Source organism: Bombus terrestris, chromosome 9 (assembly GCF_910591885.1).
Source record: "Bombus terrestris chromosome 9, iyBomTerr1.2, whole genome shotgun sequence".
Taxonomy (NCBI): Eukaryota; Metazoa; Arthropoda; class Insecta; order Hymenoptera; family Apidae; genus Bombus; species Bombus terrestris.
In genome coordinates this window covers 18,028,894-18,048,701 of record NC_063277.1, presented here as the reverse complement: position 1 = coordinate 18,048,701, position 19,808 = coordinate 18,028,894, and the positions used below count along the sequence as shown (strand labels likewise).

General features: G+C 34.7%; 2 protein-coding genes across 3 annotated transcripts; one reads left to right on the top strand and one right to left on the bottom strand.

Moving 5' to 3' along the window:
• Positions 1–722: 722 nt before the first annotated feature.
• Positions 723–9,841, top strand: LOC100648755. 2 transcript variants are annotated; one of them, XM_020864390.2, is made up of 2 exons: positions 723–1,153; positions 2,156–9,841. In XM_020864390.2, exon 2 carries the CDS (start codon positions 2,186–2,188, stop codon positions 7,610–7,612), a length of 5,427 nt encoding a protein of 1,808 aa, XP_020720049.2. In that variant the 5' UTR covers positions 723–1,153; positions 2,156–2,185; the 3' UTR covers positions 7,613–9,841. The 2 variants fall into 2 exon arrangements, with proteins under 2 accessions (XP_020720049.2, XP_012167695.2); XM_012312305.3 differs by having other exon boundaries at positions 723–1,267.
• LOC100643412 (cilia- and flagella-associated protein 251) lies at positions 9,562–19,221 on the bottom strand. Its single transcript, XM_048408494.1, has 22 exons — positions 18,879–19,221; positions 18,394–18,664; positions 18,147–18,159; positions 17,514–17,692; positions 17,202–17,317; positions 16,257–16,570; positions 15,817–15,980; positions 15,154–15,432; positions 14,894–15,002; positions 14,567–14,700; positions 14,325–14,533; positions 13,991–14,196; positions 13,782–13,911; positions 13,227–13,316; positions 12,966–13,145; positions 12,027–12,119; positions 11,773–11,864; positions 11,248–11,482; positions 10,859–11,141; positions 10,577–10,756; positions 10,205–10,361; positions 9,562–9,836 (listed from the first exon to the last, which is right to left on the bottom strand). The coding sequence occupies exons 1-22, from the start codon at positions 18,999–19,001 to the stop codon at positions 9,722–9,724; spliced, it is 3,672 nt and encodes a 1,223-aa protein (XP_048264451.1). The 5' UTR covers positions 19,002–19,221; the 3' UTR covers positions 9,562–9,721.
• Positions 19,222–19,808: the final 587 nt, after the last annotated feature.

Genomic DNA, 19,808 nt, shown 5'->3' with positions numbered 1-19,808 from the left:
TGTATATCGATATTAAACCTTTTATTTTCAAGTAATATAACATATAAGATAATTATAACATGTATGATTATGATATATTTTTAATTGTATTAATTAGAAATGAACGCATGTATGCTTATTTTCACATAATATAAGAGATTATAAAATAATATTATCATAATATTAACTTAATATCATTGCTTTTAATGTATAAAAAATATGTCAAAATACTAATTGTAAAAACATTAAAAATATTTTTTAGTTAACATAGGAAAGGAACATAGTTATAAAATATAAAATACTATTTATAAATTTATTATCTTTTATATCGTATTTAAAAGATTCATTAAATTCTTAATCATATTGTATGAATATATCAATAAATTTTTGTTGTATGACGTACATTTAACGTACTTATATATACTTACATACTACTGACTTAATTTAAAAAATGTAGCAGTTTTTCATGAAATCTTAGACATAAATTTTACCAATAAATTGTATATAAAATGTGTTGACACAAGTATATATTATACAAGATACACTGTATATATATATATATATATATATATGTATATAGATATGTATATTCGTATATAGTATACATATATATATACACGCACAATATTTTAAAGAAAATCATTAATAAAAATGCTGACAAGAAGTTCATGTTAAACTAGCTTTAACGAAGATATTTGGTAAAGAAGATTGAAATATTAGAAACATTTGAACTTTAGTTTTTAAGAAGATAAATAGAGTGTTTTAAACGAAATTGAACGGTTCAGGTAGCTGGCACAGGTTAAGAGCGAGAGGTGGGGGTATTAGAGGCACTACGTTGGGCGTATATGAATACGTCAACGAGAGATGCCGTCGTTTCGCGTTTCGAGTTTTTGCACAACAGCCGTGGGCCAAGCAACAACGCACTCGCGCTCAAGTCGGATTACGTTCTTCAAAAAAGATTCGAATTCTTATACTGATTATTCCACAACCGAATTACTGCAGACTATCTTTCTCTCAATGGTTTTGGCCTAACCTCTTCTATCACAAACTACAGTGGAACATGACAAAAGGTGGCATCACTGGGGACGTGTTGGAAGCACGGACGGAGCTGTGCTCATTGATATGACGCCATTTTACTAACCTTTTCGGCGCGGATCGCGACGATCCACTTAAGGTGCTCCATTTCGTATCACTTCAAGAGCGTCCGATTCTATCGTTCAGATTTTACAAACCGTATACATACTTCCTTAATTTGAAGCGATTCGTTCAAGCCGAAATTTACCGGAAGGTACGCATCTCTCATAACACTGGGATCATTTTTGTATGCAACAAAAGTTTATCAGCAATACTTTTCTGCTGAATCTTGTTATCACGGCATCCTGATTTCGTGTGTTCTTCCATTCGTCACATTTTAACATTAATTTCATTGTAGTAAACTGTTTTTGTGGGAACTTTGGGATTGAATCATTGTGGAATGATGTTCACTACGAAAGGCTTCTTGCATGTCATACCATGTACTCAGTTTTGTAATATCCTCGTCAGAGGTATTATAATTAATTGCATGTTACTTTACTCAGTGTAATTTAAACCTAAAGTTTAATTTTCTGTGATTTATTATCAACATGATGTTCAATGTTTTTCACTTGATTTATGGATCGTCTTTCAAAGCTAATTAAAATGTTTTTGTTTTCTTAAACTGCTATGTAACAGATTAAATTCTGCATAAAAAGTGATTTTAAATATTTGGTTATATAACTATTCTTGTTGTTATAATTATATCCATAAAATAGCAAAGAAAGATTTTTTAATAAGTTGAATGTAACAGGTGGCTTTGTAAATATATCAATTATAACATTGATTAGAATAGGAATGATATATAATTTTGGTGCTCTTAATTTTTGTTTAATTAACATATATGATTTAAACATTTAATATAATGATTTGTTAATGTTATAATTGTTTGAATAATATTTATGACACATACACACCGCATTCTCCTATATAATAGACTATAATAGTTTATGAAATAAACATTTCACGATCGTGTAACCTCTTGTATTAATTCACCATATTTTGTAGTGGTTGTTAATCTAATACATAATTAATTACTGTACAAAACAAATATTTCTTTCCTACTAGAATATTTTTATATTAAAACATACTTTATATGTTGTAGGTAATATCACTGTAGCTAAGCAGTGCTATTATGGAAGATGAAGATGGTGAAAGTAAAGTTATGGATATGTGGAACATATTGGGAAAACGACAACTTAAAGATACTTCTATTGAAAATTCGCTAAAGTCATCAATTGACAGTATATACACTGATGTGATAGAAGAAGAAAAACAATTATTGCAATATAATTCTATTGCAACCAAAGATTCTCCAAGCAAAAATAACAGTACAGGATCGAAAATTGTGTTTAAAGGTTTCAAGAAACGTATTTTGGCACAAGCTCAAGAAACACAAACGAATACATTGAAAAATATAACACAGGAACAACAATCACCACATTCTAATGCATCCAAAAGTAGCAAGGAAAAAAGGGCAGAAATTAAACGGGGCAAAATAACAGAATATGCGCAATATTTGGGTCTTCAGCCTTCGTCAAAGAATAAGTGTTCAAAGTGTCAATCGTCATCAAGTTTGTGCTCTACATTGAAACAAATTTCATGTACTTGCAATTCCACAATGACACCAATGCCCAGCACATCAGAATCATCTACAGTGTCACATTCTCCTAATTTTAAAATTACAAGAAAAGTTTATCTTTGTGCAGCATGTGGCACGTATTTCGAAAATTGGAATTTATTTTTACATATGAGGGATATACATAAACGTCATATATGTTTATTTTGTCTTGGAATGTTTGGTCAAGCTGAAAGGTTGTCGCATCATTTGACAAAGAAACATAGTGTTCCAGAAATGGCGTTTACATCTGTTGAAGATTTTTATGGTGCTTTCAAAGGATCGTGTTATCTAGTTTGTTGTACATGTGAGAAAGTTTTTTCAGAAACTGATAATTTTTATAATCATTTCTGTTCACCAACGTCTAAGCAAGATGTTACTGCTTCCATATGCACATTATGTAGACAAACAGGTTCACACGCAAGTACATGCAGTTTAGCCATTGAAACCAGTAAAGAAGTAAATTCTGCTTTACCACCTACAGGAATAATGTCGACTAATATACTTGATAAAGATGTAAATAGTGAAAACAAGACTGTTCTAAGGAAATCGATGAAAAATAATAGGTCTAAACATACGGAAGACGGTACATCCAATCAACAAAAAGTAAATATTCACGCAAAAAAGATCAATAATAAAGTTGCTGTATCTCAGTTAAACGAAAGTCAAGTAGTCGATGAAACATTAAGTAGAGATGAAAATTCTCAGAACGTAGTAATGCACAATGTGGTTAAAGATACCGTTTCAGAGACAATAATGGAAGTCTCAAAGTGTATCGAAGATTCCATTGAAGAAAAGGAAGAAACAAATGAAAAAGAGGTTTGTCCAAATAATTTGGAATTAAATTCAACCGATTCACCCAGCCATAATATGCCATATGATAGTGTAACGGAAACTATTATGGAGGTATCGCGATGTACAAATAACGTAGAAGATATTGATGACAAAATTAAGAAAGAAAATGTAAACGTAATTGATATGTTGAATACATCTGATAAATCAGAAACGAATTCTACTAAACTCGATACGAAAACTGTAAATTCGACCGAAGAAACTAATATTAAGATAGACGATGTTAATTCTGTTAAGATTGACGATGTTAATCAAGAAACAGAAGAAAATGTAGCCAAAAAGAAAACAGAAGAAATTGTATTGGAAACAGACTCTCAGTCACAAATGTCTGAAAGTTCTGCACATAGTCCAGTTAGCCGATCATTATTTAGTCCGCAACACGAATCACATGTATCCGACCTTCAACCCAAAGAAAAAGCTTATGACAATGATAACAAAGAAAATTTTGATGTACCTAATGAATCTCAATCTTCGATATCGTTCAATACCAGTGAAGCTCCTGATAGAAGTTTAGTTATAAAGATATGTACCAATAGAAATTCTCAATTTTCTGTTGCGACCAATAGCGAAAATATAGAAAATAATATTGTTAAGAAGGAAGAAGAAAACAACAATGCAGAAAGTTCACTGACAGAGGAGAAAGAATGCAACATGTTTGAAGAGGACAAGGACAACAGCGTTAGTTATCAAGTGAATGACGAAGACAGCGATTCCGATAGTTCGAAATTAGCGGTCGTAGATAACATGCCCGAAGAGACGGAGAATATCGAAGAAACTAGCGAACATAAAGCGGTAACCGGAATTAAAATTGAAACGGACATGAGTATCGAAAACAATGAAAATGAGACTGAAATTACCGATGAAAAAACAACAAATAATATAGATACAAATGAAAAATGGGATGAAGAAATGAAAGACGATAGTCAAAGTCGGGTAGAGAATATAGCACAATCTCAAATGCAGCCAAGCGATGGAATAATATTGGCTGGAGAAGATGTTCCTTGCATCGATCTTAACGTTGATGGTATTTTAGACAGTATAGAAATAGAAGATTTATTGAAACGTTGTATAGAAGCAGCAAGTCCTTTCTGCGTTTACTGTAATCACGCACGTCATATAGCAGTGAACGGTAAGCAACTAGGACTGCACATGCTTGCGGAACATAAATTTCAACCTCAACATCCTGCCATAATTATTCAAGCAGAACAATTTATTACTAGAGTGAAAAAGTCTCTCGATGAATTAGATTCTTACTTCTTTAATTTAGATTCTTACAGTAGCACAAATGGTACATACAATATTCCAAACGTGAGGACGTACGAATGTTTTCATTGTAGATTTCACTCTGCCATACACAAGGAACTTTATTTGCATAACCGAAAGATGCATCAAAAGACAATCTTGATCTGTATAATGTGTAAATCCACTTTTTATAGTTATAGCGAACTACTTTGTCACTTATGTCCTGGAACTTACTCTCCAAACATTAACGTTAGATACAGATGTTGTCTGTGCCCCATGGCAAATCTTCCATCTGCATTTAGATTAATGGTACATTTACGCAAAAGGCATCATGCATGCGACGTTTGTTTGGAATCTACCGGAAATCAACAGCGTCTTTCGAATCACGTTTGGAAACATAAGCTTCATCATTTATGTTATAGATGTGGTATTGCATACAGAAACAAACCAGACATTACCAAACATTTATTTTGGAAGCATGGAACGGAAAGCGTACTGTGTAAAAAGTGTTTACAGAAAAAGTGGCCGCATATTTATCACTTTTGTATACCACCCACGGCTTTCGTTTGCGAAGAATGTGGTTCTAGCTTTTCACGAGCCGTTGCTTTAAAAGTACATAAAAGGTTACATTCCGGAGATCATCCGTATGCTTGTAGCGAGTGCTCCGAGCGTTTCATTTCTCGAAAACTGTTAGACAAGCATGAAAACGCCCATAAAGAACCACCAGCAGTTAGCAAAAATTTAATGGACACGGCGAGTCAACAATCATCGATCAACGAGGAAAAATCAGAGAAAGAAAAAGTAGGCATAAGCGATGGTAATGTGTCTGCAACCGAGTTGGTGAAAGATATTAAAGAACCTGTGAAAAAGGTCGTTGACGTGTACGACTTGCCACCTTTGAATTTGTCTTCGGAAAGTGATACGGATTCTGAGGAGGAGAAACCAGAGATCAAGGAACCGGAGAACACCGAAAAAGTTAAATCAAACGAAGAAAATGCACCATCTTCCGCGGATCAACCAAATTTCACTTCCTCCGAGGCTGTTGCAGACAGCATAGTAGAGGTTGAACAGAACGAGGAAGAGAAAGAACAAGGAGCGCAAATCATGGATGGTATCTGGGATAATTTTAAGAGCTATACAGCTAGTTTAGAAATGAAAGAGACGGCTAACAATTTTGCGATCAAAGAACCAGAGCCAGAAACCGACGTAGCATTCTTAAGAAGTATAGTATTGGCCGATCATGATTATTGCGTTGTGTGGTCAGACAAAGAAAAGGATAACGATGCAACGTCCAAGATGAACGAGAAAGAGGAGATAAACACAAGCGGGGACCAAGATTACTTAAACAAGGTGGAGAAGAGTTCCGTGGAGGGTAACGAAGTTCAAAACAGCAACGAGGATGACCCGAATAAGAAAAAAGCAAAGAGTCCGAAGAAAAAGAAGCAAAGTGGTGGAAGTACATCGTCGAGTGATTCGTCTAGCGACAGTGATTCAAGCACTTGTTCTTGTGGGACAAATTGTAGCTGTAGCAGTTCGTCATCCGGTAGTTCTTCTAGTTCTAGTAGTAGTTCGGATTCGGATAGCTCCACTTCGGAAGGTTCTCCAAAGAAACAAACTAATCGGAAGGAACGAAAGAAAGAGAAAGAAAGTACACAGGAGCCGGAGGCTGGATATGCCGAGTTGGAGAACAAAGAGATTTCTGTGGAAACGAAGAATGGATCTGCATCGGTTCCGATAGAACCAGCTTGCCCACCACAGCTATTACTGAGAGAGTCCGATCTAGAAACCGAGGAAACAGAAACGGACGAGGACTTTTACGACGAGCATCCTCAACAGCTTGCGAACAAATTGCTGGCGGAGAAACGAAATCAATTGATGCTACTAGCCGCGGTCGCCCCTGCATCCACGGAGTCAGCGATGCCATTGAATAACGGATTAACAGATAGGGACACGACGGTCCCTTCTCCGGATATTCCTCCCACCACGGAGGAAGATCAACCGCAGCAACAGCAGCAGCCGCAGAAGAAGAAAGTGAAAACGAAGAAACGAAAGAAAGGAGAGAAGACGAAACAGCGTAACGCGACGCCGACTGTCGAGTCCATTAAACTAAACATTCCTAAAGCGTTTTACCAAAAGAATCCGGGTTATTCGGCTTCGTCGCCAGTGTTGATGCAATCGAACATGGCGTTGATGTCGAACGTGTCTACGAACGATGTGCACTCGATGAACGCGAGTGTCGAATCCCAAGCGATGGTTATAACAGGTCAAAGCATCGGTGGCAGTGGTTCCGAGGCAGAGAACAAACGGTCATCGAAACGAAAACGAGTACCAAAACGATTTTACGGTGATTCCAGTGATGACGAGGTGGAGAAACAGCCGACGGTGAAGTGGAGGAAGGCAGAGACGACGCCTTCTTTCGCTACAGTGCCAAGCGTAAAGCCATTGCCACCGAGATTGTCTATCGGCGGTAAAAATATGGCTTACAGACCGATCGAGAGACAATCGGAGAGTCTAGGAATCGCTACAGCTTCTGCGACCGAATCGGAGGAACCTGCGGATAGTAGCAGCGATTCCAGCGATACCGAGGTAGAAGCCAGCCAACAGATGCAGATGCATCTGTCGGAGAGTAACCCCCCCGCCCCGGAACGACCAGTTAATTTATATTGCTATTGTCAGTGTCCATACGATGAAGTGTCAGAAATGATAGCTTGCGATGCCGAGGATTGTCGCATCGAGTGGTTTCACTTCGAGTGTGTTGGCATTATGGTACCGCCGAAAGGCAAATGGTATTGTCCAGACTGTCGAAAAAAGCACGGTATTGTGCAAAACAGCGACGACTATTTCGACTGATAGCAGCGGATAGTATCTTGAATGCGTGTGGAAATTTCTATCTAGGCATATTTGATAATGGGTGTTTGAGTTTCTCTCTCTCTCTCTTTCTCTCATTCACTCGCTCACTCTCTCTCTCTCCCCCCCTCTCCCTCCTCTCTTTCGTTTTCTTTTCTCTCGCTCTTCCTCCGTTTATCTATCTATACCTATGTGTCTATCTCTTTTTCCGTTTTTTAAAAGTTTTTAAAGTAATTTAACGAAAATACGTTCGAGGTGCTTCGAATATCGTTTGAAATGTAAAACGCTTGCTTTATCGTCTCTTATTTATTAGTTTGACGAATTCTATGGAACCTTAATACGTTATAAATTTTTAAAAACATACGATACATTCTAAAAATACTAGATCTGTATTAAACGTCTTTTTATGTGAACAAATTATAGGATATAGGAATTATAGGTTATAGGAATTATCTTATTTCGAAGTTGAAAATAGTTTTTAAAAATCTCACATAATGATCATGTAAACAGGATGTATCCGAACAGTCTTGAATTATTATTCACGAATATAACACGAATTTACACACAATGATAGAAGAAAGAGAGGGAGAGGGAGGGTCGGATGGTAAAGAGAGAGAGTGTGTGTGTTTGTGTGTGTGTGTGTGTGTGTGTGAGAGAGAGAGAGAGAGAAAGTGAATTGAATGTCCACTATTATTCCCAACGTTTTCTTTCTTTCTTCTTGGTAAGCAAACGAATCCATACACTGTTCCACGTTGATATTTTTCTTAAGCCGATACGATAATGAAAAGAAAAAAAAAAGAACAAAAAATGTTTGTATATAAATGTAAATACGTCTTAGAGTTTATAACAAGGAAGTAAGGTTTTTTGTGTACATTTGTTTGTACTTCTTTTAAATGACAAAAAGTGCGCAATGTATAAATTTAGTGTAGCCGAATAGGCAAGTAATAGCGTTCTAGAGCGAAATTCTAGGCTACATCATAGAGAAATTCTTGAAGCCTAGTGTGAGAGGAGAGGGCTGTGTTTTCATCGATTCAAAATTGCGATAATCGCGGCTGATCGTCGGCACTGCTGGCGGTGTCTGTGCCCCCGTTAAAACGATCGAATATTTTCGATAAACACCATTCTATTTCGACAATCGGCTCGAAATACTGTTCTCGCTCGGACCACTACCATTTCGTTCCTTTTTCCTTTCTTTGTTCTTCTTCCCTCTTTTTTTTTTTTTAAATCGCTTGAATTTTTCAAACTTTTACAATTATACGCGTTGAGACCTCTGTTACTTTCCCTCGCTCATCTTTCCTCCATTTTTAATAGTATATCGTGGAAAGTAAAGCTTCCACGATAAGATTTCTGTCGTTTCGTCACGCTTCATGTTTTAGAATAATGAACGAGTTAACGAGCGGATCTTTTATCGTTTTCTAGTCTAGTTCTTACTTGTTTTTCATAATAGCTCTTCTGCCGACAAACATTTTCCGGATGATTGTACAACTGTAGGTACTTTATTCAAATTAGTTAGTAAAACGCTTGAAATTTCTCTCGATCATCCTTCATCGTGTAATATGTCTTGGTTCGTCAAAATCCGGTGAAATGTAAGTGAGCAATGAAATACGAGCGAAGAATTGGCGTATCGACTATATATTTCTGATCGAAAAAATGTTCCGTTTGTAGAGAATTATTAATTTTGAAATGGTATTTGACTATTGAGCTCGTATTTATTATTAATTATATTAAAATTATTTTATTTTGTACATGAAATCAGCCGTAATTTAATCTACCAGAGTATGACAAAAAAAAAAAGGAAGTAAAAGATCATCGGTCAGATTTGATGGAAAAGGAAGATACCTGTTTACTGATTGAACTTACTCTTCTTATCTCCTTTGTACTCTCTGACCAATTTCATTATTAAACAAAATTCGTAACTGAATCTGTTAATCGGTAAAACGATTTTGATTTCCTTTTTAACGCTTTAAGAAAGAAACGAATTGACATAATATACGTTAATGTTCGTACATGTTTAATAGGAAGTCGCAATACATTGTAATGGTAATAATATTAGTATGGTAATAATAATCAACGTTAATGTGCCAGCAATGCAAATAATGGCATACAGATTAATTAATCATCGTCAGCCCTCGTTTCCTCCGGCGATTCAATACCCATGATGTCCGCGATGAAATCTTTGTAAGATATTCTCTGTATTATAAATAATAATACATTACTTTCGGCGAGCCTAAATGATTATTTTCCTGTTTCTCATCGTTAATACCATTCAACGTTTCAACATTTCCATGGTTATGCCAGCTTTTATCGTAAAGAATAGTATAGCAAATTGATAATCATACTCGTTTCGTATTTGCTTGCGCATGTTTTTAACGAGGATACTTATTTTAAAAAACTTCAGAATTATTATAAAAAGCAATTTTAAACAAACTTAAGTATCGAAGGTTTTTTAGTTCTTTATCGGTTATCCAATTATCGAAAGTTGATTAAATTTTGTATTCAAAAGTATAAACGTAAAAGCAATAGAGATAGCGACAGCGCTTCACTTTACGATTGAAAAAATATCAAATTCATAATTCACGTATCATAGTTCGATACTTTTTCACGCTATCCTCAACTTGATAAATTTTCTTTCTTAAAAAATATGTATATGGATACTTGAACAGACGCGTAAGGTCCATTGGCTTTGTATATTTGTCGATTTTTCTTAATAAGACAATAAAGTGTGAAGGTAACTTTTTATATAAAAAAAATACTATCATAATATAAATACAATAATAAAAATATAATAAATTTTTCTGAACGTAAGAAGAGACGTCTCTATGATACAAGAGATACAAAATAGTAATGCGCGAATAACGACCAATATAAAGCGTTGGAATATATGTAACATGTACTTTTGTTGTTATTGAAAAACAATGAAGCGCTTTCGCTTTGTAAACTTAAATAAGTATCCATCTATTTTTTAACTCTTAATATAAGAAAAAATCAAACTTATTTTAATTGTTAAATATACCTCTGGTAAGAACGTAAAATCAATGGATGCGGATTTTTTTCCGTTTCGCTCGTCATATATTTCATCCAAATTCTCGTTAAAACCAACAAGAAACCTCATGTATGCAAATGCCTCTTGAATTTTTAATGGTTCTCCTAGAAAAAAAAACCTTGCTTAAGGTTGAAATTAAAATTAACATTTGAAGCACAAGCATGAATAACATGTTGGACGTTTTCCAAAAAAATACATCAACTAACCAAAAGGTATGCCATTTTGTATAGAAAACTCCGGAGGACCTTCGCCAAGCAATATTTTCATAAACTGTTCTCGAGTTAATACTGGATTCTCCGCTTGCGAAGCAGGGATTTGACCTGAATTTGCAAAGGCTTGGAAAGCTTCTCTTATTTGATGCAGAGAAATTCCGAAAGCTGGTCGATGATTTATATAAAATTTGACAAAATCTTCGAATTTAATTTCTTCGACCAAATGACCGGTCTCCGCGTAATCTCTGTACGAGATTTCACCCATAAGGATTTCTATCTAAAATGTAAAATGATATTACATTAAAAAAGAATAATTAGAACGAGAAATAAATTTTCCATCTCTTCAATTAAATAATTAAATAAATAAAAAGTGAAATCATTACTTCCTCGTTGCTGGGATAATATCCAACGACGCGCATGAGATTCGGTACTTCTTTAGTGCTCACTTTGTCGGATATTAATCTGGGAGTTATTACATTCTCGCCTTGATGTAAGATTTGAGCATAATAAAACAGGTCTTTCATTTCATTGATAAGCCAACCTTTTTCACCACCCTCTATCAGACAATAATACGGTGCCAGCCCTTTACCTCCTAAATGCGCTAATACATCGACAGACCTGATTATAAGAAGAATATATGATATAGTAATGTAAAAACTATATTGTATAGTAGTGAAAGTAGTAAGTGGCGATATTAAACGGTAAGAGCGGTAAAAATATTGATTAAAAGCAACTGTGTTAAAGGAAAGGAAAAACATACGAAATATTTTTGCAACGAAAGCTTCGGGTATTATATATTTGCTTTTTGAACGATAAATAACTATTAGTATATCGAGGAAAACGATGTTTTTCTTTCAATTACCATAAAAAGTGGAATTATTTGATTCCTAAGTATTGCTAAGAGGTACCTGCATTTTATTTTCCACATCAGTGTGCACGGATCATTATAACCAAAAGTGAATAAAATGTTCCCATCATTGCTAAGGCAAATATTACTGACCTATTAAAACGAAACTTTGAAATAGATCAAAATATCTCAAATATATACAGAGCGTCTTGTAATATGTGGTCGTTTAAGGAATTGTTTCACGTTCTACGCATCTTCAAAATACAAAGGATCTTACAAAATCAAAAGGAATATATTATTTATATATGAATTTACCTTGTAGTTTTCAGGTGCTGAATATGTTCCTAATGTTGATCCCACACAGTACGAGACACTCTTTATATATAGTGATATATCAAAATCAGAGAAAAGTTAGCTTTTATTATAAATTAACAATGTCTCTCTAATTACTGACATTCGGATTCACATCCAGGATCAATAGATTTTTTCCGTATTACGGTGTAACATAGTAAAACGATCGTGTACTGTTACGTCGCGTGAAACGGTCCATGCGAGGTCTTTCATTGTCTGACCGTCAAGGCCCAAGCACCATTAAACAGACCCTCATAAACCTAAGGCCCCGCCATAAACTGAATCTTATTAATTTGCAAGAACCTTTAATCCTGCGAGTATTTCGGTAAAACCCCCGGTTTTTCCCATGAACAAGGTCACCCTCGAGCCACGTCGGTAGGAGCCTTCCTCCTCCAATTTTCATTTATTAACGTTAGCTATAACCAATGGGCATCGTTACCCTCGTGAACAACGAATCCACGTCCTTAGTTCAAAAGACACACCCACACCGAGCTTTCCTCCGTAGTCACACAAGAACGAACTTCGCTTGTTCTCATCCGAACAGAACAGTCGCTTCATCCCTCTAGACTTGTGCTCTAGACTACAGAGCAGTCACTGCATATCTATACTTAGTCTGTTCAATTGCTACTTCTGTTACATCAAGAAGGCCACCTTCTTCTTATATTCAAGTATAAGGGCCTTGCTCTATTACAAAGAACATTCAGTGCTCATCTATCGGAGTGTCATACTTCAAAGTATCGTCTACGACATTTACATCGTACGTAACGGTGTAACTCTTTAGCGTATTAAGTGTTGAAAATACAAACTTTATAACCCTGTTAATGGCAGTGTTATACCACATCGATCACCCCTATTATCCCACAAGAAATAAGGGGATCGATCTGTTCGTAACGTTGATTCTTATAATCGAAAGATCGAAAATACATGTACATTGTGCACGACGCTTCTTACCTTGCGTGGGTGCCCTATCATTCCTAAAATCTTGTAAGGATTCCCATCGAAAGGAAGCATTTGAAGGCCTATTTCCTTATTAGTTGCAAATACCATGTATTTACCAGCTTTATATTCTTTACCAGATATTACCTGCACAACGATCCTTTTAATTAAGTGTAAAATAATTTCCTATGAACACAAAGAACCAAAATTTATACGATTCTACGTTACTTTGAAATGCTTAACCGGGGTATCACAAAGCGGTCCCAAAAATGTTCCTCGAATTGTTTTCGTTATATCGTTTAGCAATCTGTATTTGTACTAAATAATAAATGTTATAGACAATGTTACATGTAAATATTATATGAAATGGCTCATCTTGTCTAACTTAATTATGTATGTAGTAACATACTTGTGTATGTATACAAAGGATTCTGTGTATTTTGGTAATTGACGATACAACCAACGAAAGAGCGATTTCGTAGTATGAAGAAATAAATTGAAAGTATATGATAAAATTTTATCGTATTATCTCAAAACTTTGTTTTCGATAATATAATATCTCTATTTATATTATATCATAAAGTTGCCCCTTTCTCGATCGTAACGTAATATCAATTACGAGGTTTATGTACTATGTATACATACATACATATGTATATGAATATATAGATGTACAGATAGATTCGATATGAAACCCGATGACGATATGATAAAAAGTCTTATCTCAGTTTTAATTTAATGTTCCGAATAGTAGAATCAGTTAAAAGATAACCAGATTATTACTTCGGAATTAGAGTACATTAAAAATCCTTCAACGCCCAACTTAGGGTACCAGGTGAGACAAAGAGGAATAGCTTCGCATTCAATTTGGCAAATGTTTAATATCTGCAAACCAGGGAAAGGATATGGTCCACTGGAAAATGCAGAGAATTTCTAGAGTTTAATTGTACGTTATATGTATTTTTCTCTGTTATCTGAAATATCTGATTTACCTATTTTTAAGATCGTACTCAATTAGGTTCCGATCTTCTCCTACCGAAAAAAAACGATATACAACGCTTTCGATAGTAGCTGGCCCGAAAAGTATATCTCTTATTTTCGCAGTATGAGAATGATACTTTCCAACAAAATCCCATAAACGGGAACCGCTTGGCGAATCACCTATTTTTTTAAATACCGCTACCACTAGCGCGTTATCCTAAAAGAAGTTAAGAGGTTGCTTTTTGCCTTATGTCATAATGATCATAAAGAAAATTTCATTTCCGATTAAATTGTTCAACAATAGATGCGATATTAGTTTACGGTTCGATGATACTGCTTATTTACCGCGTAAGCCATGTATTCTTCGCACTCTGTGAAAGCCAATTTAAGTATCGATTCCGTGGAATGTTTGTAAGGATATTTATCAAGAGGTTCTAAAGTGAGAGGATGCAACATCCAAAGGGCTCCATTTTCAAGGCCACATGCTAGTAAATTACCTTCAAAATCATTGAAATGTTTTACATTGAAAATCGTCCGGTCTGTAACTTGAAAATATCATGAAAGATCATAGTCGACAAAAGATTCACCTATCGGTGAATATTTCAATGCTGTAACAGCGATTAGTTTCTCGTGACTCTGTGGGCATGTGACATAAGTTATAGCTCCTTTCTTTGCTTGCTTATCCAATAGTATACTAAAATCTGGAAGAGGTGGGGTTTTCCTGCGTACGATACGCTTATGTCTTTCATAATCGTACAAAGAGATGAAACCTTGTAGATTACCGGTGACTATAAAATTGCTAATGAATGATAGCAAGGTGTTACGAAGAAGTATTATGAAGATTAAACTATATATACTACGTCGTAAAAGACAGATCTAATTAGAACTTAATCAAGCTCCATTAGTGTAAATACCTTCGAGGATGCGCATCTAAACTGGTTATCGCAAAGTTCTGATCTTGAAAGATAAATCGACACTTTAACGTAGGAATTTCTATCGACGCAACTATTCCACTCAAACAACCTTTACGAAAAATATTACAAAACTTTTGAATATGAATTCCATTTAATATTAATTTTCTGAAAAGCTTGCCAGATTATTTAATGTTGTGAAAAAATCTATGCTGTATATGCTCTTTCAAAGAGCAAGTGTACAAAAATGTAATAGCACTTACCGATAATGAAATTTTCGATGTAAAAAGTAGCACCTTCGACGGTAGCATCGGTAGGCGCGTGAAGTAATTTTGTAAATGCTTGCTGATTTTTATTGTAATCCTTCAATGTTTCTTCCAAATATACAGACATCGTCGATGGAACTTGATCGCGATACTTCATCGACTCTAATTTTTCTATATATTTCACTTTTCTCTCGTCGATATTATCTCCTAATTTAATTTCCGAGTATTCTTCCATTTCTTCTTCGTTCTCGAAATCATCTTCTTCGTCGGATTCAACTGCAAGATAAAGTCTAATCATTTTTTGCCTTTATGTTTTATATTATTTACGTTATTAAATTCTTCGAGTGAGAAAATAATCGCAATCGAGTTGATTGCATTTGAACGTAATCACCGATATTGGTAATCGATAGATGACTAGACAGATGATTTTTAAATAGTTTACGTTCGAGGGGAAACTACCTGCCTACCTAATCGAATGACTAATCGTAAGTCGTTATTATTGAAAGTGTTGATGTAATTTTGCCGTAATGACCGAAGCAGGATACAGTACGATTAAAAACTGAATAATTTCAACTTCAAATTCATATCCTTTGGATTTATACTATTTCGGGATTTTGGGAATAGAAGATATACCGTAATAGCGATAAATATCGAACTCACGTTTGAATTCACCGACCGCAGACACAGGAGCTAATAATGTGGACGAAAGATCAAAACTTATCGATCGAATAGAATCCAGAAGTTTATGTTGACACCAGTAGAGTATTTTTAAATCAAGATCGTAGAAGCTGATGCGCCCTTCTGAAGTTCCCGTTACTATCCTTCTAAAATTGTACATGTAACAGAAATTTTGGTAATACTGTATTTACAAAAATAAGAAAACTTTATTTACGACTGGAAAATTATGCTTATAATAGCTCGATTACTAGTTGTAACTTAAAGTAAGTAATATAACATATACAGAATGTTTACGATATCAATTGTCAATGTTTTTTTCGAATTAACAATGACAAACCGAATAAATCTTTAACCGGAGATGGTATATCGTATAACGTATATCGATATTTTGTACAGCTCTAATATCGGAAAATATCAAGTACCCATTGTGATATAATATCACCATAATACTGTTCTTCTCCAACTGCACAGACTTGATGTGTCTCTTTTCCTTGTTGTTAGCTGCACTCTGATTCTTATTCTTATTTTTCTGTCTTTCAACAAAAGTGCCCCAAACCAGAACGTATCCTACGCATAAGTATCGAATATCAATCTTTATAACAAAGATCAAATTACAAGTTGCAATCTTCGCATATAAGTGGATTATATATAAGCATGTGTAATAACTTTGCGAGAGTATAAACAAAATGGAACAACGAGTATAAAGAAGATGTAAAAACAGTACCGTTTGTCGTTGCTGTTAATACCCGTTGTGTTTTAGGGATGTAACAAGAGCAATTCAAGATTCCGTATCGTCGTACGTTACCCAAAATTTTTGGTATGTAATATTTCAATTCATCTTGTTCCTAATTCGTAAAAATTATCATTATCCATAGCCAGATGTATTATATATTTCGCTGTTGAATTGTATCGAATCGCGAAAATCAATTCGTCGAAATTCTTATGGAACTTGTAAAACTTGCGCGCGCGAGAGCTAACATGTGTACATATATAACAAAGAAATTGTAATTGAACGTAACGTTGTAGGTGTTAGATATTTGCAAATACGTTTTGATTTCATGGTGCGTCGTTCTATTCGGGGTGGACTACCTCGCGATCTAAGGAATAATTTCCTGTTCCCTCGTTGATATCTCGTTGTTTGCTTTCTATCTGACCGCGAAATGGAAAAATATCGCAAATGATACGATGGCAGAGCCAACTTTGACATCGCTTTTCACGAGAACAGTAAAATACGATACAAGCGGAAAGAAAGTTTAACCCTGAATTTCAAGGTCGATTCTGCGGCAACCTTTATCGATAAATCTCCACCGATCACGCTTTTCTGATCCGGTCACTTATTTTTTATACACACTGTACATTATACTGACCCATTTAAGGAATGCAACGCAGTGATCGGCAGTTAAACCAAACTCCTCGGAACAGTCTTCGTTGAAAGCTATTTCCTTTATTCTATTCGAAAAAAGTTCAGTTAACTCCGTAAAAGCTGAAAATAATTTGCTTTTGAGAATTTCCATCGGAGGTATTAATACGCGTTCTATTTTAAACAGCAAACTAACGAATTTTTAAACGGAAATGAATAACAAAAATTTTGGCGATAATATTAAAGTTATTATAACATATAACGTGATACTCTTTATGTAAAAGTTAAATAAGACTGGTAAACAATACTAATGATTAACCATCAGGTTGATCTTTCCCATACGTCCATAGCCAGAACTGAACTTTTTGGTGAAATTCGTTTCCAACAGTTACTATATACTTAGCGTTTGGGCTAATTTTAGCAGCGGTCATTCCTTTATCACCATGTGGATTAAATAAAGTCGAAATTGGTACACTGCAATAACAATAGCAATAGCAACTACAAATATGTTAGATTTTTTCAAGTATTTGATGTCATATTCGACGTTCGATTTGTATATTTTATTTACAATGTACACGACGTTTCGTAATAAGCGGACAATTATTTAAGCACCTAAAAGCAATAAAAAAAGAGTCCATATCTCTTTTTCACTTTAATTCTCTTTCTTCGTACGATGGATTTCAAGTATCCTCGTAAACAAAAATCCAAAAGTCGTTTTGAACATCTCGCGTGAGGATAATCAGATATGATCAGAAACGATGGAACGTAAAATTTGCTATATTTTTTTTAAACAAGATCAAACAGGACATACATCGATGCTAGATCCGCCTCATAAATTGGATTGTCCATTTATTATGGAACACCCTGTATGCAGTACCTCCTATAACGTCACTTATCTCCCCGATAAGAGAACCTGTTTGAATTTCGCTCCCTCACCTTTTCTGGTTCTTACTCATAACTCAATTCTAGCTGTTGTACAATGCGTCGTGATAGTTAACGCGCAAGTAAAAAACAGATAAGATACGTTTTTCGCTCGTTGTGAAACGCGCCCTCCTCCTCCTCCCACCCTAGTTTCCTCTCCATTAGTTTCTAATTAGTAGCAAAAGAAAAGAAAAAAAATGTTTTCATCGCATTTCCAAATTTCATTACCCAGTTTCGGTGTCCCAAACGACAGCTACGCAATCTTTTTCAAAATCTGCGGACAACAACCATTTTCCATCTTTCGATGTCGATAAAGTTTTCACCGCGTTCTTCTACAAAGTTGATGCACGAATAAGTCGTGTACGAAGATGCAAATATAATAAGCAAAAGATCGATACATACATGACCTTGAAGACTTATCGCGTATTTAGTCTTATAGTTGTAGATTATTATAACATGCGAACAAGCATAAGCGATGATCGTACGATTTTTTGTGGTTAAATTTATTATAGGTGTATCTGAATTTGTCCCAAAAGACCATAATAATTCCTGTATTTAAAAAGGTTACATATAAATAAATTCCATTTTTAACCGTACATATATCTTTACATATACAGTATATATATATATATACGTATCATTAAGGGTTGTTTTTAGGTTAGTTGCAATATGTATTGTAATATTAAATAGCTTTATCAAAGATTTCAGTTTGTCGATCTTCATAAAAGAAATTTATATATAACTATGTAAATCCATTGCTTACAAAAGGACAAAGATTAAAATCAGTTTCTTCCTTTTCGCAAGGCGCCCTTATGTTGGTCTCTCTTCCACTTTTAGAATCCGTTGATTCCTTGGAGTACGATGGTATCGAAACATTCGCTGCCATTTTAATTGATTCGCGTCTAAGAAGTTTTCGATTTACGATCTGAAATTAGCAAACGTTTCGCCTAACAGTTCTTTTACACGTATAGGCATATTGCGAATATTACAGAGACCGTGACAAAAGTATAGCACATCTTGCAAATTTCTTCATAAATTATGAATATTTAATTTGGATACATTCATACGTTTTCTACGTCGATATTTGTCACGTACATATGAAGATGTTAATTTGTTTTGTCTGTAAAAACAGAAATATCGCGTTAATAGCGCACTATTTAAAATCATGGAAATATTTTGTGCAGCCGCCGGAATTTCCTATCATTGAAATGATTCGCTTTGGCATTGATTTAATAAAAGGTCTTCAAATTTCTTTCGGTTTATTTTTTCTCGTTCTAGTAAAATGCATTCTTTCAATTCATTTATGCTATTGAACTGCCCTGCCGTAAACTGCCCTTAACGTAAACAACTCTAGCAACAGTTTTCTATTATATATATTTTACTTATAATTATGTATATTTCAAAAACCTTGGGACCTTGAAAAAGAAAAACGTTTAGAAATTTTTTCTCCGTCGTTACTTTTGCCCCTTCGAACCAAATATTGTTTTCCTCTGACATCTTTTCCCATCATAAAAATTAAGCGAGATATTCAAGATACCAAAGTTAGGTGGGACGCCTCTTATACGTTCTATACTGTTTTATACGCTCTGTACATTTTGAATTTTCTATAAAAGCTTTAATCTTCGCTGCTTGATTATTATTATTATTCTCACGTGATAAATAAGAAAATGTTACATATGGTTATCTATTGGAT